The 24,495-nt window shown below is 39.9% G+C and overlaps 1 protein-coding gene across 4 annotated transcripts in view; it reads right to left on the bottom strand.

Annotated features, from left to right (window-relative positions):
• Positions 1-13,319: 13,319 nt before the first annotated feature.
• LANCL1 (LanC like glutathione S-transferase 1) overlaps positions 13,320-24,495 on the bottom strand; it is a 50,971-nt gene continuing 39,795 nt past the window's right edge. For 3 of the 4 annotated variants that reach the window (XM_061148839.1, XM_061148840.1, XM_061148841.1), the window contains exons 8-10: positions 17,460-17,636; positions 16,942-17,014; positions 13,320-16,340 (exon numbers count right to left, since the gene is read on the bottom strand). In XM_061148839.1, coding sequence (XP_061004822.1) covers positions 16,264-16,340; positions 16,942-17,014; positions 17,460-17,636 — 327 coding nt within the window. In that variant the 3' untranslated portion in view covers positions 13,320-16,263. The remainder of the gene's footprint in view (positions 16,341-16,941; positions 17,015-17,459; positions 17,637-24,495) is intronic. The other variant, XM_061148842.1, reaches the window with a different exon arrangement.

The following is a 24,495-nucleotide window of genomic DNA, read 5'->3' as shown; positions in this document are numbered from 1 at the left end:
TCGGTGGCTAATTACTTTATAATATTGTGGTGGTTTTTGCCCACTTTGACATGAATCAGTCATGGGTATACATGTGTCTCCCTGTCCCAAACCCCTCTTCCACCTGCCTCCCCATCCCATCTCTCTGGATTGTCCCAGTGCACAGGCTTTGAGTGCCTTTTCATGCATCGAAGTTGAACTGGTCATCTATTTCACATATGGTAATAAACATGTTTCAATGCTGTTCTCTCAAATCATCCCACCCTCGCCTTCTCCCACAGAGTCCAAAAGTCTGTTCTTTATTCTGTGTCTCTTTTGCTGTCTTGCATGTAGGGTCGTGGTTACCATCTTCCTAAATTCCATATATATATGTGTTAATATACAGTATTTGGTGTTTTTCTTTCTGACTTACTTCACTGTGTGTAATAGGCTCCAGTTTCAGCCACCTCATTAGAACTGACCCAAATATGTTCTTATTTATAGCTGAGTAATATTCCATTGTGTATATGTACCACAACTTTCTTATCCATTCATCTGCCGATGGACATCTTGGTTGCTTCCTTGTCCTAGCTATTGTAAACGTGCTGCAATGAACACTGGGGTACACATGTCTCAATTCTGGTTTCCTTGGTGTGTATGCCCAGCAGTGGGATTGCTGGGTCATATGACAGTTCTATTTCCAGTTTTTAAAGGAATCTCCACACTGTTCTCCATAGTGGTTGTACTAGTTTGCATTCCCACCAACAGTGTAAGAGGGTTCCCTTTTCTCCACACCCTTTCCAGTATTGTTTGTAGACTTTTTGATAGCAGCCATTCTGAGTGGCATGAGATGGTACCTCATTGTGGTATTGATTTGCATTTCTCTGATAATTAGTGATGTTGAGCATCTTTTCATGTGTTTGTTAGCCATATATATGTCTTCTTTGGAGAAATGTCTGTTTAGTTCTTTGGCCCATTTTTTGATTTGGTCATTTATTTTTCTGGTGTTGAGCTGCATGAGCTGTTTGTATATTTTTGAGATTAATTCTTTGTCAGTTGTTTGTTTGCTATTATTTTCTCCCATTATGAAGACTGTCTTTTCACCTTGCTTACAGTTTTCTTTGTTGTGCAAAGGCTTTCAAGTTTAACTAGGTCCTATTTGTTTATTTTTGCTTTTACTTCCATTACTCTGGGAGGTGGGTTATAGGGGATCTTGCTGTGATTTATGTCAGTGAGTGTTCTGCCTATGTTTTCCTCTAGGAGTTTTATAGTTTCTGGTCTTACATTTAGATCTTTAATCCATTTTGAGTTTATTTTTATGTATGGTGTTAGAAAGTGTTCTAGTTTAATTCTTTTACACAGGGTTGACCTGTTCTCCCAGCACCGCTTGTTAAAGAGATTGTCTTTTCTCCATTGTATATTTTTGCCTCTTTTGTCAAAGATAAGGTGTCCATAGGTGTGTGGATTCATCTCTGGGCTTTCTATTTTGTTCCATTGATCTATATTTCTGTCTTTGTGCCAGTACCATACAGTCCTGATGACTGTAGCATTGTAGTATAGTCTGAAGTCAGGCAGGTTGGTTCCTCCAGTTCCATTATTCTTTCTCAAGGTTGCTTTGGCTGTTCAAAGTTTTTTGTGTTTCCATACAAATTGTGAAATTATTTGTTCTAGTTCTGTGAAAAATACCATTGGTAGCTTGATAGGGATTGCATTGAATCTATAGATTGCTTTGGATAGTATACTCATTTTCACTATATTGATTCTTCCAATCCATGAACATGGAATATTTCTCCATCTATTTGTGTCATCTTTGATTTCTTTTTATCAGTGTTTTATAGTTTTCTATATATAGGTCTTTTGTTTCTTTAGGTAAATTTATTCCTAAGTATTTTATTCTTTTCATTGCAATGGTGAATGGTATTGTTTCCTTAATTTCTATTTCTGTTTTCTCATTGTTAGTGTAGCAGAATGCAAGGGATTTCTGTGTATTAATTTTATATCCTGCAACTTCACTATGTTCATTGATTAGCTCTAGTAATTTTCTGGTGGTATCTTTAGGGTTTTCTCTGTAAAGAATCATGTCATCTGCAAACAGTGAGAGTTTTACTTTTTTTTTCCAATCTGGATTCCTATTATTTCTTTTTCTTCTCTGATTGCTGTGGTTAAACTTCCAAAACTATGCTGAATAGTAGTGGTGAGAGTGGGCATCCTTGTCTTGTTCCTGGCTTTAGGAGAAATGCTTTCAATTTTTTACCATTGAGGATAATGTTTGCTGTGGTTTTATTGTAGATTAATTATGTTGAGGCATGTTCCTTCTATGCTGACTTTCTGGAGTTTTTTTTTTTAAATCATAAATGGGTATTGAATTCTGTCAAAGGCTTTCTCTGCATCTACTGAGATAAGCATATGGTTTTTATCTTTCTATTTGTTAATGTGGTATATCACATTGATTGATCTGAGAATACTGAAGAACCTTGCCTCCCTGGGATAAAGCCCACTTGGTTATTATGTATGATCTTTTAAATATATTGTTGGATTCTGTTTGCTAGAATTGTGTTAAGTATTTTTGCATCTATGTTCATCATTGATATTGGCCTGTAGTTTTCTTTTCTTGTGGCACCTTTCTTTGGCTTTTGTATTAGGGTGATGGTGGCCTCATAGAATGAATTTGGGAGTTTACCTTCCTCTGCAATTTTCTGGAAGAGTTTGAGTAGGATAGGTGTTAGCTCTTCTCTAAAGTTTTGGTAAAATTCATCTTTGAAGACATCTGGTCCTGGGCTTTCATTTGTTGGAAGATTTTTGATTACAGTTCCAATTTCCATGCTTGTGATGGGTCTGTTAAGATTTTCTATTTCTTCCTGGTTCAGTTTTGGAAGGTTATGCTTTTCAAGGAATTCATCCATTTCATCCAAGTTGTCCATTTTATTGGCATATAGTTGCTGATAGTAGTCTCTTATGATTCTTTGTATTTCAGTGTTGTTTTTTCATTTTCATTTCTAATTTTATTGATTTGACTCTTCTCCCTTTTTTCCTTGATGAGTCTGGCTAGTGGTTTGTCTATTTCATTTATCTTCTCAAAGAACCAGCTTTTAGTTTTGTTGACTTTTGCTATAGACTTCCTCATTTCTTTTTTATTTATTTCTACTCTGATTTTTACAATTTCTTTCCTTCTACTAACTTTGGGGTTTTCATTCTTTTTCTAGTTGCTTTAGGTGTAAGGTTTGGTTATTTATTTGATCTTCTCTTGTTTCTTGAGGTAAGCTTGTATTGCTGTGAACCTTCTCTTGGCATTGCTTTTACTGAATCCCATAGGTTTTGGGTTGCTGTGTTTTCATTTTCATTTGTTCCTATGCATATTTTTATTTCCTTTTTGATTTCTTCAGTGATCTGCTGGTTATTCAGAAGCATGTTGTTTAGCCTCCATATGTTTGTATTTTTGATAGTTTTTTTTTTTTTCCCCTGTAGTTGACATCTAATCTTACTGCATTGTGATCAGAAAAGTTGCTTGAAATGATTTCAATTTTTTTGAACTTACCAAGGCTAGATTTGTGGCCTGGGATGTGATCTATCCTGGAGAATGTTCTGTGTGGACTTGAGAAAAAGGTGAAATTCAATGTTTGGGGTGAAATGTCCTATAGATATCAGTTAGGTCTAACTGGCCCATTGTATCATTTAAAGCTTGTGTTTCCTTGCTAATTTTCTGTTTGATTGATCTAACCATTGGTGTGAGCAGGGTATTATTATTGTGTTACTGTTAATTTCCCCTCTCATACTTGTTAGCATTTGCCTATGTATTGAAATGCTCCTATGTTGGCTGCATATATATTTATAATTGTTATATCTTCTTCTTGGATTGATCCTTTGACCATTATGTAGTGTTCTTTGTCTCTTTTCATGGTCTTTATTTCAAAGTCTATTTTGTCTGAGTATTGCTACTCCTGCTTTCTTTTGGTCTCCATTTGCATGAAATATCTTTTTCCAGCCCTTGAATCTGTATATGTCCCTTGGTTTGAGGTGGGTCTGTTATAGACAGCATATATAGGAGTCTTGTTTTTGTATGCATTCAGTCAGTCTTTGTCTTTTGGTGGGGGCACTCAACCCATTTACATTTAAGGTAATTATTGATAAATATGATCCCATTGTCATTTACTTCATTGTTTTGGGTTCAATTTTATAAACATTTTCTGTGTTTCCTGTCTAGAGAAGATCCTTTAGCATTTGTTGAAGAGCTGGTTTGGTGATGCTGAATTCTCTCAGCTTTTGTTTGTCTGTAAAACTTTTGATTTCTCCTTCATATCTGAATGAGATCCTTTCTGGGTACAATATTCTTGGTTGTAGGTTTTTCTCTTTCATCACTTTAAGTATGTCTAGCCATTCCCTCTGGCCTGAACAGCTTCTATTGAAAGATCTGCTGTTATTCTTATGGGGATCTGTTTGTGTGTTATTTGTTGCTTTTCACTGGCTGCTTTTAATATTTGCTCTTTGTGTTTGATCTTCATTAATTTGATTAATATGTGTCTTGGGTGTTTTGACACCCGATGATGACAGAGGATGAGATGGTTGGATGGCATCACTGACTCAATGGACATGAGTTTGAGTAAGCTCAAGGAGTTGGTGATGGACAGGGAAGCCTGGCATGCTGCAGTCCATGGGGTCACAAAGAGTTGGACATGACTGAGCAACTGAACTGAACTGAACTGGGGTTTTTGTCTTGGTTTTATCCTGTTTGGGACTCTCTGGGTTTCTTGGACTTGGGTGGCTATTTCCTACCCCATTTTAGGGAAGTTTTCAACTATTATATCCTCACGTATTTTCTCATGCCCTTTCTTTTGATCTTCTTCTTCTGGGACATCTATGATTTGAATGTAGAGGTGTTAAACATTGTCCCAGAAGTCTCTGAGATTGTCCTTATTTATTTTTAATTTTTTTTTTTTTTGCCTCTCTGCTTCCTTTCTTTCCACCATTCTATCTTCCACCTCATTTATCCTTTCTTCTGCCTGGGTTATTCTACTGTTGGTTCCCTCTAGAGTGATTTTGATCTCAATTATTCCATTATTCATTATCGATTGACTCTTCTTTATTTGTTCTAGGTCCTTGTTAAACATTTCTTGCATATTCTCAGTCCTTGTCTCTATCTGTAGCTCCATTTTGTTTTCAAGATTTTGGATCATCTTTACTATCATTATTCTGAATTCTTTTTCAGGAAGACTCCTTATCTCCTCTTCTTTTCTTTGGTTTGGTGGGTATTTAAAATGTTCCTTTACCTACTGAATACTTCTCTGCCTTTTCATTTTGTTTATATTGCTGTGTTTGGGGTATCCTTTCTGTAGGCTGGATGTTCATGGTTCCTCTTTACTGTGGAGTCTGCTCCCTGTGGGTGGGGTTGGATTGGTGGCTTGTCAAGATTTCCTGGCTGGGGGAGCTTGTTTCTCTGTTCTGGTGGGTGGAGCTGGATCTTTTCTTTCTGGAGTGCAATGAAGTGTCCAGTAGTGAGTTTTGGGGTTTCTATGGGTTTGGCATGGCTTTGGACAGCCTGTCTTTTAATGCTCAGGGTTGTGTTACTGCTTTGCTGGAGAATTAGCTTGGTATGTCTTGCTCTAGAACTTGTTGGCTCTTAGGTGGAGCTTGGTTTCAGTGTAGATATGGAAATTTTTGGGTGAACTCTTGTCTACTGATGTTCCCTGGAGTCAGGGGTTCTCTGATGTTCTCAAGTTTCCGAGTTAAGCCTCCTGCTTCTGGCTTTCAGTCCTTCTCTTACAGTAGCCCCAGGACTTCTCCATCCACACAGCACAGATGATAAAACATCTAGGTTAATGGTGAAACAATTCCCCATAGTGAGGGACACCCAGAGAGATTCACGGAGTTACATAGAGAAGAGAAGAGAGAGGAGAGAGATAGAGGTGACCAGGAGGAGAAGAGGGGGAGTCAAAAGAGGAGAGAGCAATCTAGCCAGTAATCAATTCCCTAAGTGCTCTCCACAGTCTGGAACACCCAGAGAGATTCACAGAATTACACAGAGAAGAGAAGAGGGAGAAAGGAGATAGAAGTAACCTGGGGGAAAAATAAGTTGAGTCACTCAGTCATGTCCTGACTCTTTGTGACCCCCATGGACTACAGCATGCCAGGCCTCCCTGTCCAACACCAACTCCTAGAGTTTATTCAAACTCATGTCCATTGAGTCAGTGATGCCATCCAACCATCTCATCCTCTATCATCCCCTTCTCCTCCCACCTTCAATTATCCCAGCATCATGGTCTTTTCAAATGAGTCAGTTCTTCACATCAGGTGGCCAAAGTATTGGAGTTTCAGTTTCAACATCAGTCCTTCCAATGAATATTCAGGACTGACTTCCTTTAGAATTGACTGGTTGGATCTCCTTGCAGTCCAAGGGACTCTCAAGAGTCTTCTCCAACACCACAGTTAAAAAGCATCGATTCTTTGGTGCTCAGCTTTCTTTATAGTCCAATTCTCACATCCATACATGACTACTGGAAAAAACATAGCTTTGACTAGACGGACCTTTGTTGGCAAAGTAATGTCTCTGCTTTTTAATATGCTGTCTAGGTTGATCATAACTTTTCTTTCAAGGAGCAAGTGTCTTAATTTCATGGGTGCAGTCACCATCTGCAGTGATTTTGGAGCCCAAAATAATATTTGTCACTGCTTCCATTGTTTCCCCATCTATTTGCCATGAGGTGATGGGACCAGATGCCATGATCTTAGTTTTCTGAATGTTGAGTTTTAAGCCAGTTTTTTCACTCTCCTCTTTCACTCTCATCAAGAGGCTCTTTAGCTTTTCTTCACTTTCTGCCATAAGAGTGGTGTCATCCGCATATCTGAGGTTATTGATATTTCTCCCAGCAATCTTGATTCCAGCTTGTGCTTCCTCCAGCCCAGCATTTCTCATGATGTACTCTGCATATAAGTTAAATAAGCAGGGTGACAATATACAGCCTTGACGTACTCCTCTCACAGTCTGTTGTTCCATGTCCAGTTCTAACTGTTGCTTCCTGACCTGCATACAGGTTTCTGAAGAGGCAAGTCAAGTGATCTGGTATTCCCATCTCTTTAAGAATTTTCCACAGTTTGTTGTGATCCACACAATCAAAGGCTTTGACATAGTCAATCAAGCACAAGTAGATTTTTTTTGGAACTCTCTTGCTTTTTTGATGATCCAACTGATGTTGGGAGAGAAAAGGGAGAGTCAAAAGGGGAGAGAACAATCAGGCCAGTAATCAAATCCCTAAGTGAAAAATGGATACTTGAAGATTAAATTTTTAGAAGTTCAAAATTGATAACAAATATCAAAAAGCAAAGATTAAAAATCTAGAATAGAGTTTAGACTCTCAAAAATACAATATAAAAATACAAAACAAAGTCAATCACAAAAATTAAAAAAATATATGTATATGAAATCTGCTTTAAAAATAAGGTTTTTTTTTGGGAAGGTAATAGTAGGTTATAAAAATGAAAATTGATGGAGTAATAAATTTTTTAAAAAAAAATTTAAAAGTGACAATGGTAAAAACATATCTAGGAATTGCTCTGGAGCTGTTGTGGGCAGTGTGGTGTCAGTTCAGTTTCAGATAGTTCCTTGTTCCAGCCTGTACTTGTTCTCAAGGACTATAGGCCCCCTGCAATGCACAGTATCAACTGCAGGATTTTAGTCTGTTGCACTTGTTGCTTCCAGAGCAGTTCCTTCTTCTTTATTTTGGCTTCCTCTGTCTGCCAGACTCTTCAGTGTCAGATTTCTGCCCTGACACAAGGGGGCGAAGGTGGTCACTTATTTAGCATCAGTTGTGTTGTGGGGAGGGAGGGGCACTGCAAACAAATGTTGCTGCCGTGTGTGGGGAGTGCTTGCAGTGTATGGACCACACTGGGTTTTTTTGCCACATGCCAAGGCGGCACGTGCGTCCCACGTCTACACTGCTCAGGGTTCAGGGTGCTCTGCAAGGGCACTGTTGCAAGTGGGCCCTGTGTTTTATGCCCTTCCCAGGTCGAAGCCGCTCAGGGTCTTGGGTACTCTGCAAGGGCTCAGACGCGGTTGGAGTGTGCATTTTGTGCCCTTCCCAGGTCTGAGCAGCTCAGATGACTGGGTGCTTGGCAAGTGCACTGCCCCAGGTAGGCCGTGCGTCTCAATCACCTCCCTGGTCCAGCCGCTTGGTTTCCCGAGTGCGCCATGAGAGCTGTCTCAGGTGTGCCTCGTGTCTCCTCTGGGGAGCTGATCTCAGGCTGCGACCCTCCTGGCAGATGTCAACGGTCCAGGATCCCAGGAAGACATGGTTGGCAACTTGGAGCCTGCTCACTGTTTGGTGGAGGACGGCTTTTCTGGGGCCAAGATTGCAGCAGCCCTTGTCTTCTGGCGCTGGCTTTCGCAAGCCTGTCTCTCTGCCTCTAGCTGGCCTATATGCAGCCAGCTAGCTCTCTTTTGGTATTCGCTCAATCCTTTGTTCTGTGAGCAGGCCAGGCTGCGCCTTAGAGCCTTTCGTGGCAAAGAAGTTTTTTTTTTTTTTCCTCTCTGGATCCCATGCTTTGGGTTGCTATCTCACGTTAGCTCCCTCAGATTGTCCTCAGGGAAGTCAGGCCCAGGTCTTACCCTAGGGACTGATGCTACAACCCCCGCCTCCCTGCCTAGCCCCTGCTCATTGGTGGGGGACATGGGTCTCTGGGCTACTTCTCTGCTGGCAGTTGCGATTAGGCATGTATTCTGTGGGCTTTTTTTTTTTTTTTTCTCCTGGTTATGTTGACCTCTGAGATTCCAAAACTACCCCCAGACCCGCCTGTCAAAGGGTTTCCTATTGTGGAAACTTTTCCTTCACAACTCCCTCCCCAAGACGGGTCTCCATCCCTGACTTTTGTCTCTCTTTTTTTTTTTTCCTATATTGTCCTACTTCCTTTTGAAGAGAATGGGCTGCCTTTCTGGGTGCCTGGTGTCCTCTGCCAGCATTGTTTTGTGGAAGTTGCTCAACATTCAAAGGAGCTTTTGATGAATTTGTGGGGGAGAAAGTGGTTCCCTGTCCTATTCCTCCACCATCTTGGGACCACCCCACAGGCCTAGGTATTTTTCATGGGCCAACAGATTGGTGTGTGTGTTGTAAAATACAACAAGAAAACAGAAAATTGAAAACACTAAAGTTTAAATTACATTGCTACAGAATATGTAATGTTAACCTCATTATTTTAAAATTTTTCTCAAGCTTGATCAGAATCATCTGGGGTTGTTAAAGCAGATTGCTTTCTATGCCAGTATATCTGACTTAGTTTGTCTTGGTTGGGTCCTAGAGTTTGCATTTCTAACAAGTTCCAGGTAATGCTAATTAACCTTGTTGGGCCAGAGACTGCACTTTGAGAACCAACAATCTGAGAAGTTAATTCATGTTTTTTGGCTTGAGCACCTACGTAGGTAGTAAGTGAATTAGGAAATCATTAAGTGAATTAGGAAACTCAGCAAAAAGGGCAGTTTGAAGTGACTGGTAGAAAGATGATGAATTTGGCTTTTTCAAGGAAACAGAAGAAAACACCATCAAAATCAGATCTACAGAGAGTCATTAATATATTTCAGTAATATGCAAATGAAGCTAATTCTTAACTGGACAGGTGAGAACTGGTGAAAGGTAAAATACAACATGCTGTTCTTTCACTATAGTAAGTGGTAGACAATGCATTGGCTCTGTGTCATCTAATCTTACATCAATTCCTAGTACAGAACATCCCCTGCAGGAGGAAACTGGCAACCCACTCCGGTATCCTTGCCTGGAAATAATCCCATGGACAGAGGAGCTTGGTGGGCCACAGTCAATGGGGTCACAACGAGTTGGACACGACTGAGTGACTAAGCATGATCACGAGCCTACGTACAGAAGGTGCAGGGAACACACTAATGTGAATAAGAGTGTCTGCCCAGGCTCACTTGTATCAGTGTTTCAATTTAGAAGTTAAAAATGAATGAGTTTTTCCGACTTCTAGTGACATTTCCAAGCTTCCTGGTTCAGCCCTGTTCTCAAGCACTTAAGTGTCTCTGGATAAATGATCTCTGTGACACTACAGATCACTTTAAGAAATTCTCATTTAGGAAACGTGGCAAGTGACACGTGGTGGCAAATAAAGTGTAAATGACATCTCCGGTGTACATTTACTACTCAGAATGTGCTAAGAAAAAAAAAAACTGAAGAAAGGGACATGATTGATCTTTTTTTGTATTTAAATACCTTTAACAATTAGTTGACTAATCGTGGCTCCTTATAAATTCTAAACAATGGCAAGGGTCTAATTTTCCTCATACAAATCTTGATTCCAGATGACTCAAATTAATTATTTAGTATAGATTATCTTCCATATGATTCTCATATTACCAGAAGCTTAGGACTCTGAATTGAGATTCCAAACCCTTGGCAATTTTTCCATTAAAATTATAAATACATATTTGTTCCAAGTCCATTCCTTTACCTTGCTACAATCACTATCACAGACAATTGATCTCTTCTAGGCTGTACCCTTTGCTTTGACATTGTTTGGAATTGTGTCACATCAGTAATCAGACTCCAATCATCCCAGCACTTTGATGCTCTTGCTATTAGTGCATGTGCTCTTTGATCACAACATCAATCAGTTCTCTCAATTCATCAGCCAACTCCTGACCTTCTTTCCTTCTTCTCTAGAGTCAGAATTCTGTGATGCATTATCTAGTCCTGCGGTACTCAAATGTTCTGTGGCCATAGTCTGGAAGCTTGTTAGACATGCAGACTCTGAGGGCTCACTAGACTGGTATTTTAAGAATCATTTTTTTTTTTTTTTTAGAATCATCTTAACAAGATTCCTAATGATTTGTATGCAGATAAGGTGGGTTTCCCTGGTGATTTAGACAGTAAAGAATCTGCCTGCAATGTGGGAGACCCAAGTTGGGTCCCTGGATCTGCAAGATCCCCTGGAGAAGAAAATGGCTACCCACTCCAGTATTCGACCCTGGAGAATCCCATAGACAGAGGAGCCTGGCAGGCTGCAGTCCATGGGGTCACAAAGATTTAGTGACTAAAAACAACTCTGGAGGAGTACTGAACTCAGTTATCTAAATACAGATAGAAACCATGGGTCACAGGAGAAACTTGGACACACTTGAAATTTGTGGTATAAGGGAAAGACTAGTTGGAAGGTGAACAGGAATATTTGAAAATGTTTCCTTGTAATCAGTTGTCTCCTCCCCCATCTTCTTCACCAGGCTGAGTTGCCAGGGTGGGGACGTGTGTCTCATGCACACAGAATCCTCCGCCAGGCATCTTGCTTATAACATACATGCTTAATGAATTTGGGGAATAAAATGGTTTTAAAGCATTTCTCAGGCATGATTAAATAAAATGGCAGTCTGAAGCATATGAATATTGCCAGCAGTTCAGATAATACCAGCAAGGGGGTGATTTTTTTTTTTTTTTTAATTTTTTTATTAGTTGGAGGCTAATTACTTCACAACATTTCAGTGGGTTTTGTCATACATTGATATGAATCAGCCATAGATTTACACGTATTCCCCATCCCGATCCCCCCTCCCACCTCCCTCTCCACCCAATTCCTCTGGGTCTTCCCAGTGCACCAGGCCCGAGCACTTGTCTCATGCATCCCACCTGGGGGTGATGTTAATACTTGAATGCCAGATACTCAATCAAAATTAACCATCAACTTTCACCATGAGCCGTTATCAGTGTTTCTCTCGTTACAGATAACTTTCTTAATACCCCAGCTCCATTAGAGAAGAGAAATTATGCAACTACTTTATAAACTGATTTATCAAGAGTCCTGCTTTTCCCTGCATAATGACTAAGTGCCTCACAAATACTTTCTCTGCCACTTACTTGTAGAGTGACAGAACATTAGCTGCAGATTTAATGTCACCATGGTTGTGATTTGCATGTGGATGAAAAGTTAACATAATGTAGAACTGTGAAATTAAACTGGTCGACTATGAGCAGCAGTCCTGCTAAGATCCATTCATCTATCCTCATTATTTCACCTTGTGGCTTATTGTGTTTGCTGCTTTCTTTCATTACTCACAAAATTGTCAAATAAGTCCCAGAGGACGCACTGGCACACGGCTTCTTCTGGAAAACAGTGTTTGCAAAACTTACATAATGGGACCAATGAAGCCAACATGTGAAAAAGCCCAATGTTCTCTTGCCTTGTTAACTGACCTGTGGCTTCAGAAGGAAGAGGGTGAATCTGGATAGGAAACAGAATGAGAAAGCAAATTATCAGGGGACTGACTTGTAGTTTTTTTACTTTAAATGATGGCCGTAAGAATCGAGAATACATGAGACTTTATGACACCATCCACAGTGGGGAACTATCTTGGGGAAAAAGAAATGACACAAACTGAGTATTCTATTCAGAGAATATGGGAAGCAGTGGGGCAAAGGCTTTTTCTAATGCGAAGTGTAGGAAAAAATAAACTACTGTGGGTAAGTTGCAGGAGATGAATTACCTCTTCAAGCTTTGTTTGCTCATGAGGTTACAACTGTGGTGCAACTGAAAGCGCTTGTCACTGTTTTTCTTCTGTAGGAAGATGAGCCAGGAACCGGCTCACCAGAGAACAAAGCTAGCTGCCTTACCAACTGAAATGTAATCTTGTGACGAGGTAGGGGGAATGCTCCACACACCACTTTGGAGTCTCTGGGTGGCCTCTGCAAAGCACTGTCCTCTCCACAGCCCTGAAGATGGGGTGCCCTCATTTCTACTTTCATTTGATCAAAGGAGCAAAATAAAAATAACTGAATCTAGCCTTAGTAATATAAGTCATTCAAACAATAGGCAAGGGGAATGAAGGGCATTTTAATCAGAGGTACAGGGAACAAAATATAACTTGGGGATGGAAACAAGTGTTTTATAATCTGGCAAATTCTGGTGTGCCAAGTGACACTAAATGGCTGAGTCATGAAAGGAAGTAGTACAGTCATGCCAGGTGACTGAGCAGAACTGTCCAACCTCTGTACATACATTTTATAATTATGCCTCATTTAATCTCCCCCTCCATTCAAAGTTCCCTTCAGAACTGGTCAGCAGGGAAATCAATTTCTACAATGAGACTTTTATTAACCACAGAGTGGATTCTCATATGTATGGGATGGTTAATATACTGCCCTGCTTGAAGCCTAGTAGATTCTTCCTAATTCTCTTAATGATCAGATTTTAAAATGTTTTCCTCTAATAAATCTTTATATTCATAAAGTATTTCCAATTTTGTTTGACTCGACAATGAACAAAATGTCAGCAGCAAGTCCTAGAGAATGAGTATAAAGAAAAAGCCATTATTTACCACTGAAAGAAAATATTTCTTAAGTTTAAACTAGAGCGAACAAGAAGCAGATGACAAAGTATGATCGTCATAAAATTTTATTGAGAATCAGTATGTTAAATCCTTTATAGAACATAGAAATACATACAATTCCAGCCCTTTCCAATAAATGGCAATGTAACATTGGCGTAGGATTCCTGAATATCCCAAACGCTTTGTTTTGTACCTGTCGGAGAGAAACAGTTCTTCTACAGCTTAACAACACAGAAGTGGGGTGCTCTGGCCTATTTAGGGTGGGCAGCACTGGAGACAGAATTCAGCATGAATAAAGAAGGACTACAAATGAGTTCAAGTGGCTGAAGGAGTAGATGAATAAATGTTCGCTCTTCTCATTTTGTATTTCAAACTCAGTCAAGAGAAGGCAAGGCATTATAAAATCAGACACAAATTAACTCGAGGACATATGAGCAAAGCATATCTCTCAATTAAGTTATGCAGGGACGCTATAATAAAAGAGAGAAAGTGGCCACTTTTACCTAAAACTCTACCTACCGTGAAGGCTTTTGATGCCAAATAATTGGAACTGACATCAAAGATGAAAAGGGAGTCAAATGACTGTAAGGATTAAAGACTGACTTCTTGATGGGACCACAGATCAATAGGATTGATGTAAATAATTGATGTGACATTCACAGAAACACACGAGAGGATAAATGAACACTGCCTGACACAGTTTTAAGGTTTTACTACCTAGTTTTTACATAGAGATAAAAGATACTACTGAGTTTTCTGGAAAGCAATTTTGAGAAGTTTTTCATTTTGTTTTGCTTTTTTAACAAAGAGAAAAATATCTGAGGGAAAAATGATATAACAGAAACAGAAGTGAAATGATGCCTCTTCCTTTCAAAACTAAGAAAACTAGTATAAAATTTCAGTTTCTACCATGGCGTTAGGTTATTAGTCTGAGTTTTATACCCTTTGCCTGAGTTTAAAATCCTATCAAACTTTCTGAGCTCGTAAACATAAATAAAACAAACAATGGCACAAGCATAAAATCTTGCCTGTTTAATCACTGATAACTTAATCATGTCAGTAGTGATAAATTTGCTAATGGATGGCAGTAGCTAAGCTGCAATCCAAATACAAATAAGAATCTTATTCAAAATGTTCTACTCCCTGCCTTGATGTCTTCCTGGAGTTAAACTAATTAAGATGTTTGATGAAGCACTGTGATCAGTGTCCTCTGGTTAGTAGAAAGTGTTTTTTGTTCTTTTTCCCTTGGTTAGTAAATATAGTAGCTAAAAGTGCAGGTAGAGTATAGTAAGACATTTAACTAAACCATACAGGCTCTACTCTTTCAAGTTGGACACCCATCCAAAGGCAAATTAGCTTTACAGTGAATACTGACACCGTTGATATGAAATGCTCACACTCAGGAGAAAGGCAAAGCTGGCACACAGCTTACCAGCAGCACTTCAAAATCTGAGAAGCACAAGCTTGTCCTGACTAACACAAGTCACAGAAAAAGCTAATCCTGGGAACTGAGCCAGTGGGCTGTGTCTTAGATCCCACTGTCATTAGCCTTTAAAGGGTGAGGCAGTTTCCAATAATATTAGCTATTTTGGTGCTACCTGGAAAATAATAGGGGATTTCTACCCACAGGAACCAACATACACTCAGTGGGATTTGGTTCAAAGTTCCAGTTAAAAATAGCGTATTTCTGTGACCAAGAGAGCCGTGAAATAGGCACATTTAAAATTCTTAGACCCTGTTTTTTAAAGCGGCGAAATGTTTCAAAATCAGTCAATATACATAGAAAAGATGAAAAAAGCCTGGGAAAATCAGCAATGGAGGAGGAATGGGAGCTCATAAGTCATAACATTGGTATGGAATTTAAAGCACCAGGAATTCTTCACCTACCATATAAATAACCAATCCTGAGGGCTCAGAAATTGATGAGTATGCAAAGAGACAAAAGCCATTTGTTCTAAGAATGATCACTGGGTAATACTGTCTCAATAAACAGCATTTCTATCAAAAGCTTAGCGATTCTGCCATACAGCATCCCTCCCCCTCTTTAAACAAGTAGAATGCTCTACTATTTAGTGAAAAGACCAACATCTAGATAGATAAGAAGGAAAATATCTTATGGCTTGTACCAAGCAGGCAACACTTCATAAAGCGTAGTCTTTGCAAGATAAGTAAAACACAAGTTAAAGTTGAGAAAGTCAGTCAGAAAGGGTGGACTCAAATCCTGGGTCGTAATACATTCACACACAGAAATCTCATTTCCTGATCTTACTAATTCCAAAGGAGAAACACATTTATATTAATTCTAAAACATATTAGCTTATCTGGAAAAAACAAACTTTTTGTTAGCTTATCTTGAAATAACCATCCAATCAGAATTTTCCTATAACAACCATCCCATTTTAGAAGTTTTTGATAAAGGCATTTGATTATATAGCCTGAATGCTCTCCTAAAAGGGGCAAATTTGAAAATATGTTTATCTCTAGTTTAGATAAAGATTGTGAATTTGAAAAATGGTGTTTAGTTGACAGCTTTTTCAAATTTTGTCCCCTTTCATAATCAACCACTTAGAGAAAAGCAAAGTCATAAAACTGTTATTAAAATACTAAAGAGAAGAGGTGGAGGGCAATATCAAACAAGAAGCATGTCTTTGTCTACATTTAGTTTCTTTTAAATATTTTTAGAACAGTAACAGATGATTATATTCATAAGCTTAAGTAAGAATACAATTGCCCCTAAGTTCTGAAATATACACATATATGCCCTCAAAATATTATACATATCACCTACCCTCCCTTTAGGAGAAACTGAAGTTACTTAAGATTTCCTTGGATGTTTTAAAACAAAAGTCAGTAACAAAAAGGAACTGAACTAAAGACATATTCTGAAAAAAACAGTCAACTAAATTACATACAGAGCTTGACTCTATTGTTGCTTTAGCCAAGGTTTGGTAACAGAGGTTCATGCAGTGAGCTGCAGAGGGGGCACTTTCCTTTTACAGTTCAAACGCAGGGAACCTGGCTTTTGTGGGCACTAGGAGGTCAGCCAAGAAATATATTGTTCCAGCCATCCCTGAAGGAAAAGAATCAAAAGTTATTATACCAAAAGATGATATTTTCTATAGAGTGGCTTCGTTTTGCAGCATAAACAACATGATGATATAATTTATATGATTTAAATGAAGTAGGTGTCTGTTTTTATATGTTGCAGCTCATTAGAGGGGATCACTAGTAAGGTGGCCAGCCTCTTTGTGCAGGTAGGAGACAGGAGGGAGGAGGGAGAGTGGGGCCAGGTTGGTTTAAGGCACAGCCCGACCATCGACCATATGTGAGCTCCTTCATCATGGCCCCACTTAACCTGTCTGAGCCTCAGAGATCTCACCTATGACATGAAGATAATAATACGTATTTCTGATGAGATGATTTATGATGACATCTACAAAATGCCCAGCATGTGCCTGGCTCCATAAACAGCGGTCACCATAATTACTACTATTGGATCCACGGTGGTCTGGGTGCTAATGGATTTTTAATACTGAGTTATCATATCAGTAAATAATGAAGTAGTTTAAGAAGTAACTATAAAATTAATTTGTTGATAAAATGCAACATATTACTAAGCAGAGAAGTGGATGCTGTTATTATAAGGCAAATAAGTAATGTGTGGAAAATACCTTCAAAGAGGGAGAAGGGGGTGTCCGGTGTTCGGCATCCGTGTTCTCCATAATCTAAGCACCATTCAGCAAACTGAAAATGAGACCAAGTTAAATTATTGAAATGATTTCTTCTAGAGACTCCTAAATGTTGACAGAGGTTGTCTCTAAGGTTTACTCAGAAAAGTCAAAAACTATTCTCAAGGCAGAGAAACGGATGGTCTAAAAAGAAAGTACAAAGCATGGGAGGAATTCAATGAGCTTCTGAGTAACGTCTTCAGGGCTATCAAAGAAGAAAGGAACAAAACCACCTTACAGCTCCCAGCAACATAACATCACCTGCCAAGGCTGTTGAGTAGAATTATATCCTTTTAAAAAAACAAAAACAAACACTTAATTCAGTTGAATGACTTTTCTTAAACTGTGTTTGTTCTATAGACTTATGGTTTAAAAAAATAAACAAATTAAGTCAGATTAGCCAGAGCCACTTCTATGACCTCCTGGGAAAAGGCGTGCTGTTTGGCGGCCCTGAATCCCACCTTACAGGCCCTGTACAGGTACTTCGCGTCCTGTGTGAGGTTGTAGAGCGACAGGAAGGCGTAGGCATTCCCCGCGGTGCCGTGGCACAGCCCATACCCCTTCTTCAGCAAGCCGTACTGCCAGATCACGTCGGCACACTGACAGGCATCACTGAGATACCGTTCCTCTTTGAACACCTGCAGAGTCAAGGGAGAGTTGATTACAAGGGATATAAAAGAAACTTCTACTGACCCTCCTTCCTGATAGGAGAGAAAAGGAGATGGGGAAAGGGAGGAGGAGAACGGGAGGTGGCTTAGTAAGAAAGGGTAAAGAATTCAGAGACACAGAGATATGTTATATTGGGGGGAGAAATTACAATAATTCACTAGCATTTCTTTTGCTTTTTTTATTTTTTTTATTAGTTGGAGGCTAATTACTTCACAACATTTCAGTGGGTTTTGTCATACATTGATATGAATCAGCCATGGATTTACACGTATTCCCCATCCTGATCCCCCCTCCCACCTCCCTCTCCACCCGATTCCTCTGGGTCTTCCCAGTGCACCAGGCCGGAGCACTTGTCTCATGCATCCCACCTGGGCTGGTGATCTGTTTCACCATAGATAGTATACATGCTGTTCTTTTGAAATATCCCACCCTCACATTCTCCCACAGAGTTCAAAAGTCTGTTCTGTATTTCTGTGTCTCTTTTTCTGTTTTGCATATAGGGTTATCGTTACCATCTTTCTAAATTCCATATACATGTGTCAGTATGCTGTAATGTTCTTTATCTTCCTGGCTTACTTCACTCTGTATAAGGGGCTCCAGCTTCATCCATCTCATTAGGACTGGTTCAAATGAATTCTTTTTAATGGCTGAGTAATATTCCATGGTGTATATGTACCACAGCTTCCTTATCCATTCATCTGCTGATGGGCATCTAGGTTGCTTCCATGTCCTGGCTATTATAAACAGTGCTGTGATGAACATTGGGGTGCACGTGTCTCTTTCAGATCTGGTTTCCTCAGTGTGTATGCCCAGAAGTGGGATTGCTGGGTCATATGGCAGTTCTATTTCCAGTTTTTTAAGAAATCTCCACACTGTTCTCCATAGCGGCTGTACTAGTTTGCATTCCCACCAACAGTGTAAGAGGGTTCCCTTTTCTCCACACCCTCTCCAGCATTTATTGCTTGTAGACTTTTGGATAGCAGCCATCCTGACTGGCGTGTAATGGTACCTCATTGTGGTTTTGATTTGCATTTCTCTAATAATGAGTGATGTTGAGCATCTTTTCATGTGTTTGTTAGCCATCTGTATGTCTTCTTTGGAGAAATGTCTGTTTAGTTCTTTGGCCCATTTATTGATTGGGTCATTTATTTTTCTGGAATTGAGCTGCAGGAGTTGCTTGTATATTTTTGAGATTAATCCTTTGTCTGTTTCTTCATTTGCTATTATTTTCTCCCAATCTGAGGGCTGTCTTTTCACCCTACTTATAGTTTCCTTTGTAGTGCAAAAGCTTTTAAGTTTCATTAGGTCCCATTTGTTTAGTTTTGCTTTCATTTCCAATATTCTGGGAGGTGGGTCATAGAGGATCCTGCTGTGATTTATGTCGCAGAGTGTTTTGCCTATGTTCTCCTCTAGGAGTTTTATAGTTTCTGGTCTTACATTTAGATCTTTAATCCATTTTGAGTTTATTTTTGTGTATGGTGTTAGAAAGTGTTCTAGTTTCATTCTTTTACAAGTGGTTGACCAGTTTTCCCAGCACCACTTGTTAAAGAGGTTGTCTTTTTTCCATTGTATATCCTTGCCTCCTTTGTCAAAGATAAGGTGTCCATAGGTTCGTGGATTTATCTCTGGGCTTTCTATTCTGTTCCATTGATCTATATTTCTGTCTTTGTGCCAGTACCATACTGTCTTGATGACTGTGGCTTTGTAGGAGAGTCTGAAGTCAGGCAGGTTGATTCCTCCAGTTCCATTCTTCTTTCTCAAGATTACTTTGGCTATTCGAGGTTTTTTGTATTTCCATACAAATTGTGAAATTCTTTGGTCTAGTTCTGTGAAAAATACCGTTGGTAGCTTGATAGGGATTGCATTGAATCTATAGATTGCTTTGGGTAGAATAGCCATTTTGACAATATTGATTCTTCCAATCCATGAACACGGTATGTTTCTCCATCTGTTTGTGTCCTCTTTGATTTCTTTCATCAGTGTTTTATAGTTTTCTATGTATAGGTCTTTTGTTTCTTTAGGTAGATATACTCCTAAGTATTTTATTCTTTTTGTTGCAATGGTGAATGGTATTGTTTCCTTAATTTCTTTCTGTTTTTTCATTGTTAGTGTATAGGAATGCAAGGGATTTCTGTGTGTTAATTTTATATCCTGCAACTTTACTATATTCATTGATTAGCTCTAGTAATTTTCTGGTAGAGTCTTTAGGGTTTTCTATGTAGAGGATCATGTCATCTGCAAACAGTGAGAGTTTCACTTCTTTTCCTATCTGGATTCCTTTTCCTTCTTTTTCTGCTCTGATTGCTGTGGCCAAAACTTCCAACACGATGTTGAATAGTAGTGGTGAGAGTGGGCACCCTTGTCTTGTTCCTGATTTCAGGGGAAATGCTTTCAATTTTTCACCATTGAGGGTGATGCTTGCTGTGGGTTTGTCATATATAGCTTTTATTATGTTGAGGTATGTTCCTTCTATTCCTGCTTTTTGGAGAGTTTTAATCATAAATGAGTGTTGAATTTTGTCAAAGGCTTTCTCTGCATCTATTGAGATAATCATATGGTTTTTATCTTTCAATTTGTTAATGTGGTGTATTACATTGATTGATTTGCGGATATTAAAGAATCCTTGCATTCCTGGGATAAAGCCCACTTGGTCACGGTGTATGATTTTTTTAATATGTTGTTGGATTCTGTTTGCTAGAATTTTGTTAAGGATTTTTGCATCTATGTTCATCAGTGATATTGGCCTGGAGTTTTCTTTTTTTGGTGGCATCTTTGTCTGGTTTTGGAATTAGGGTGATGGTGGCCTCATAGAATGAGTTTGGAAGCTTACCTTCATCTGCAATTTTCTGGAAGAGTTTGAGTAAGACAGGTGTTAGCTCTTCTCTAAATTTTTGGTAGAATTCAGCTGTGAAGCCATCTGGTCCTGGGCTTTTGTTTGCTGGAAGATTTTTGATTACAGTTTCGATTTCCTTGCTTGTGATGGGTCTGTTAAGATCTTCTATTTCTTCCTGGTTCAGTTTTGGAAAGTTATACTTTTCTAAGAATTTGTCCATTTCATCCAAGTTGTCCATTTTATTGGCATAGAGCTACTGGTAGTAGTCTCTTATGATCCTTTGTATTTCAGTGTTGTCTGTTGTGATCTCTCCATTTTCATTTCTAATTTTGTTAATTTGGTTCTTCTCTCTTTGTTTCTTAATGAGTCTTGCTAATGGTTTGTCAATTTTGTTTATTTTTTCAAAAAACCAGCTTTTAGCTTTGTTGATTTTTGCTATGGTCTCTTTAGTTTCTTTTGCATTTATTTCTGCCCTGATTTTTAAGATTTCTTTCCTTCTGCTAACCCTGGGGTTCTTCATTTCTTCCTTCTCTAATTGCTTTAGGTGTAGAGTTAGGTTATTTATTTGGCTTTTTTCTTGTTTCTTGATGTAAGCCTGTAATGCTATGAACCTTCCCCTTAGCACTGCTTTTACAGTGTCCCATAGGTTTTGGGTTGTTGTGTTTTCATTTTCATTCATTTCTATTCTTTTGCTTTTAAATACATAGCTGGACATGACCTCGTCTGTATGATCTGAGTTTTATATGCATGTGTGTTTGTGTTGTTGTTGTTTTTCAGTTGCTAAGTCTTTTCAGACTCTCTGTGACCCCACAGACTGCAGCCCACCAGGTTCTTCTGTCCATGGGATTTCCCACATAAGGATGCTGGAGTTGGTTGCCATTTCCTTTTCCAGGGGATCTTCCTGACCCAGGGATCAAACCCATGTTTCCTGCATTGGTAGGTGGATTCTTTATCATGGAGCCATGGTAGTTTGTATACCTGAATGTTTCTGGTGAAGTAGCCTTATATACTTGCAACTTGCTATTATCCTTAGTCACTTTGCAAAGGATAAACACTATCTTCTCTGTAACAATGATGCTCTTCACTATTAGAAAGCTTCCTTATACCCTGGAGAAGAAACTGTTTATAAAATTGATTATAAAACACTATACTTTGTCAGAAAAATAGAGATACATCTTTACAATCTTTTGTGACCTCCTAACTCTTTATTAAAGGTGTGAAAAATATGTGTGTGTGTGTGTGTATTTTTTTCCCATGCCATATAGCTTGTGGGATCTTAGTTCCCCAACCAGGGACTGAAGCCATATCCTCTGCAGTAGAAGGACACAGTCCCAACCACTGGACTGCCAGGGAATTCCTGAGAAATATTTTCTGAGTAGATATTCTGTATCTACTCAGATATTTTCTGAGTAGATATAGAAATATATCTGAGTAGAGATACTTGCTCTACAGTATAAAAGTAGAGCAAGACAGTTTTAAAAGTTTTTGTATTATATTTGACTTTCTGAAGGCAAAATCTGATATACTAAGAGCTTATGCAGACCATAAGATGCCAGAGATTATTCACAGTCTATAAAATTGTAATTTGTAGAACACGTACCAGTGAACATCAATATCTTGGTTTACTTCCATTTTTTTTACCCTCAAATAAAAACCTTTGCTTCTTTGATTATGGCTCTGTCATAACATGCTTTTTAGAAGTGATACTTGCATTTTTAAAATTATGGTAAAATATATGTATCAAAGTTACCATTTTAATCATTTAAAGTGGACAATTCAATGGCATTAATTACATCCCCTGTGTTGTTTCAAGATGGTGAAGGGATAGGATGGGGAGACCACTTTCTCCCCTCCAAATTCATCGAAATAGCATTTGAATGCTGAGCAACTTCCACAAAACAACTTCTGAACACTGGCGGAGGACACCAGGCACCCAGAAAGGCAGCCCATTCTCTTCAAAAGGAGGTAGGACAAAATATAAAAGACAAAAAGAGAGACAAAAGAGTTAGGGACGGAGACCTGTCCTGGGGAAGGAGTCGTGAAGGAGAAGTTTCCATACAGTAGGAAATCCTCTCACAGGCGGGTCTGTGGGGAGTTTTGGAATCTCAGAAAGCAACATAACCGGGAGAAAAAAAAACACCACAGAATACATGCCTAACTGCAACTGCGGAAAAGAACTTTTCCGTGAAAGGCTCTAACCTAACACCTAATGCACAGTCTGGCCTGCTCACAGAACAAAGGAGTGAGGGAATACCAAAGGAGAACTAGCCCCCTGCATACAGGCCCCTCCCCGCCCAGAGGCAGAGAGGCAGGCTTGAGCCAGAAGGCAAGGGGCTGCTGCAATCACAGCCACAGAGATGGCAGCCTCCACCAAACTGTGAGCAGGCTCCCAGCTGCTAAGCAAATCTTCCTGAGATTCTGGATGGCTGACACCTGCCAGGAGGGTCGCAGCCTGAGATTAGGTCTCTAGAGGAGACACGCGGCACATCTGAGATGGTGCTTTTGCGGCACACCCGGGAAACCAAGCGGCCGGGACCGGGGAGGTGATTGAGACGCACGGCCCCCCCGGGACAGTGCGCTCGCCAAACACCTGGTCGTCTGAGCCGCCCACATCTGGGAAGGGTGCAAAACGCACGCCCAACCCACAGAGACTGAGCCAGAACTGTGTCTCAGTGTCTCCTGAGGAGGTGTGGGTCAGCATGGCCTGCAGCAGGGGCAGGGGCTCTGGGTGCAGCAGACCTGGGTATGGCATAAGCCCTCTTGGAGGAGGTCGCCATTAACCCCACCATAGAGCTACCAGAACTTGCACAGGACTGGGGAAAGATACTCTTGGAGGGCACAAATAAAATCTTGTGTGCACCAGGACCCAGGAGAAAGGAGCAGTGATCCCACAGGAGACTGACCCAGACTTGCCCATGAGTGTCCAGGAGTCTCCGGCAGAGGCGTGGGTTGGCAGTGGCCTGTGGCAGGGTCGGGGGCGCTGAGTGCAGCAGTGCCCAAAAGCATGGACCTTCTGAAGGAGGTCACCATTATCTCCATTACCTCCACCATAGTTTGGCCTCAGGTCAAACAACAGGGAGGGAACACAGCCCAGCCCACCAACAGAAAACTGGATTAAAGATTTATTGAACATGGCCCCACCCATCAGAACAAGATCCAGTCTCCCCACCCAGTCAGTCTCTCCCATCAGGAAGGTTCCATAAGCCTCTTATCTTTATCCATCAGGGCAGACAGAATGAAAACCACCATCACAGTAAACTAACCAATCTGATCACATGGACCACAGCCTTGTTTAGCTCAATGAAACTATGAGCCATGCTGTGTAGGGCCACCCAAGACTGATGGGTCATGGTGGAGAGGTCTGATAGAATGTGGTCCACTGGAGAAGGGAATGGCAAACCACTTTGCCAAGTATTCTTGCCTTGAGAACCCCATGAACAGTAGTAAAAGGCAAAAAGATAGGACACTGAAAGATGAACCCCCCAGGTCGGTAGATGCTCAATATGCTACTGGAGAAGAATGGAGAAATAACTCCAGAAAGAATGAAGAGATGGAGCCAAAACAAAAACAACACCCAGTTGTGGATGTGAAGGGTGATGGAAGTACAGTCTGACACTGTAAAGAGCAATACTGCATAGGAACCTTGAATGTTAGGTCTATGAATCAAGGCAAATTGGAAGTGGTCAAACAGGAGATGGCAAGAGTGAACATCGACATTTCAGGAATCAATGAACTAAAATGAACTGGAATGGGTGATTTAACTCAGATGACCATTATATCTACTACTGCGGGCAAGAATCCCTCAGAAGAAATGGAGTAGCCATCACAGTCAACAAAAAGAGTCCAGAATGCAGTACTTGGATGCAGTCTCAAAAACGAGAGAATGATCTCTGTTCGTTTCCAAGTCAAACCATTCAATGTAATGGTAATCCAAGTCTATACCCTGACCAGTAATGCTGAAGAAGCTGAAGTTGAACAGTTCTATGAAGACCTAT

This window comes from Dama dama, chromosome 8 (genome assembly GCF_033118175.1).
Source record: "Dama dama isolate Ldn47 chromosome 8, ASM3311817v1, whole genome shotgun sequence".
Taxonomy (NCBI): domain Eukaryota; kingdom Metazoa; phylum Chordata; class Mammalia; order Artiodactyla; family Cervidae; genus Dama; species Dama dama.
Note: the sequence above shows the minus strand (reverse complement) of the source record. Positions and strands in the feature narration are given on the sequence as shown.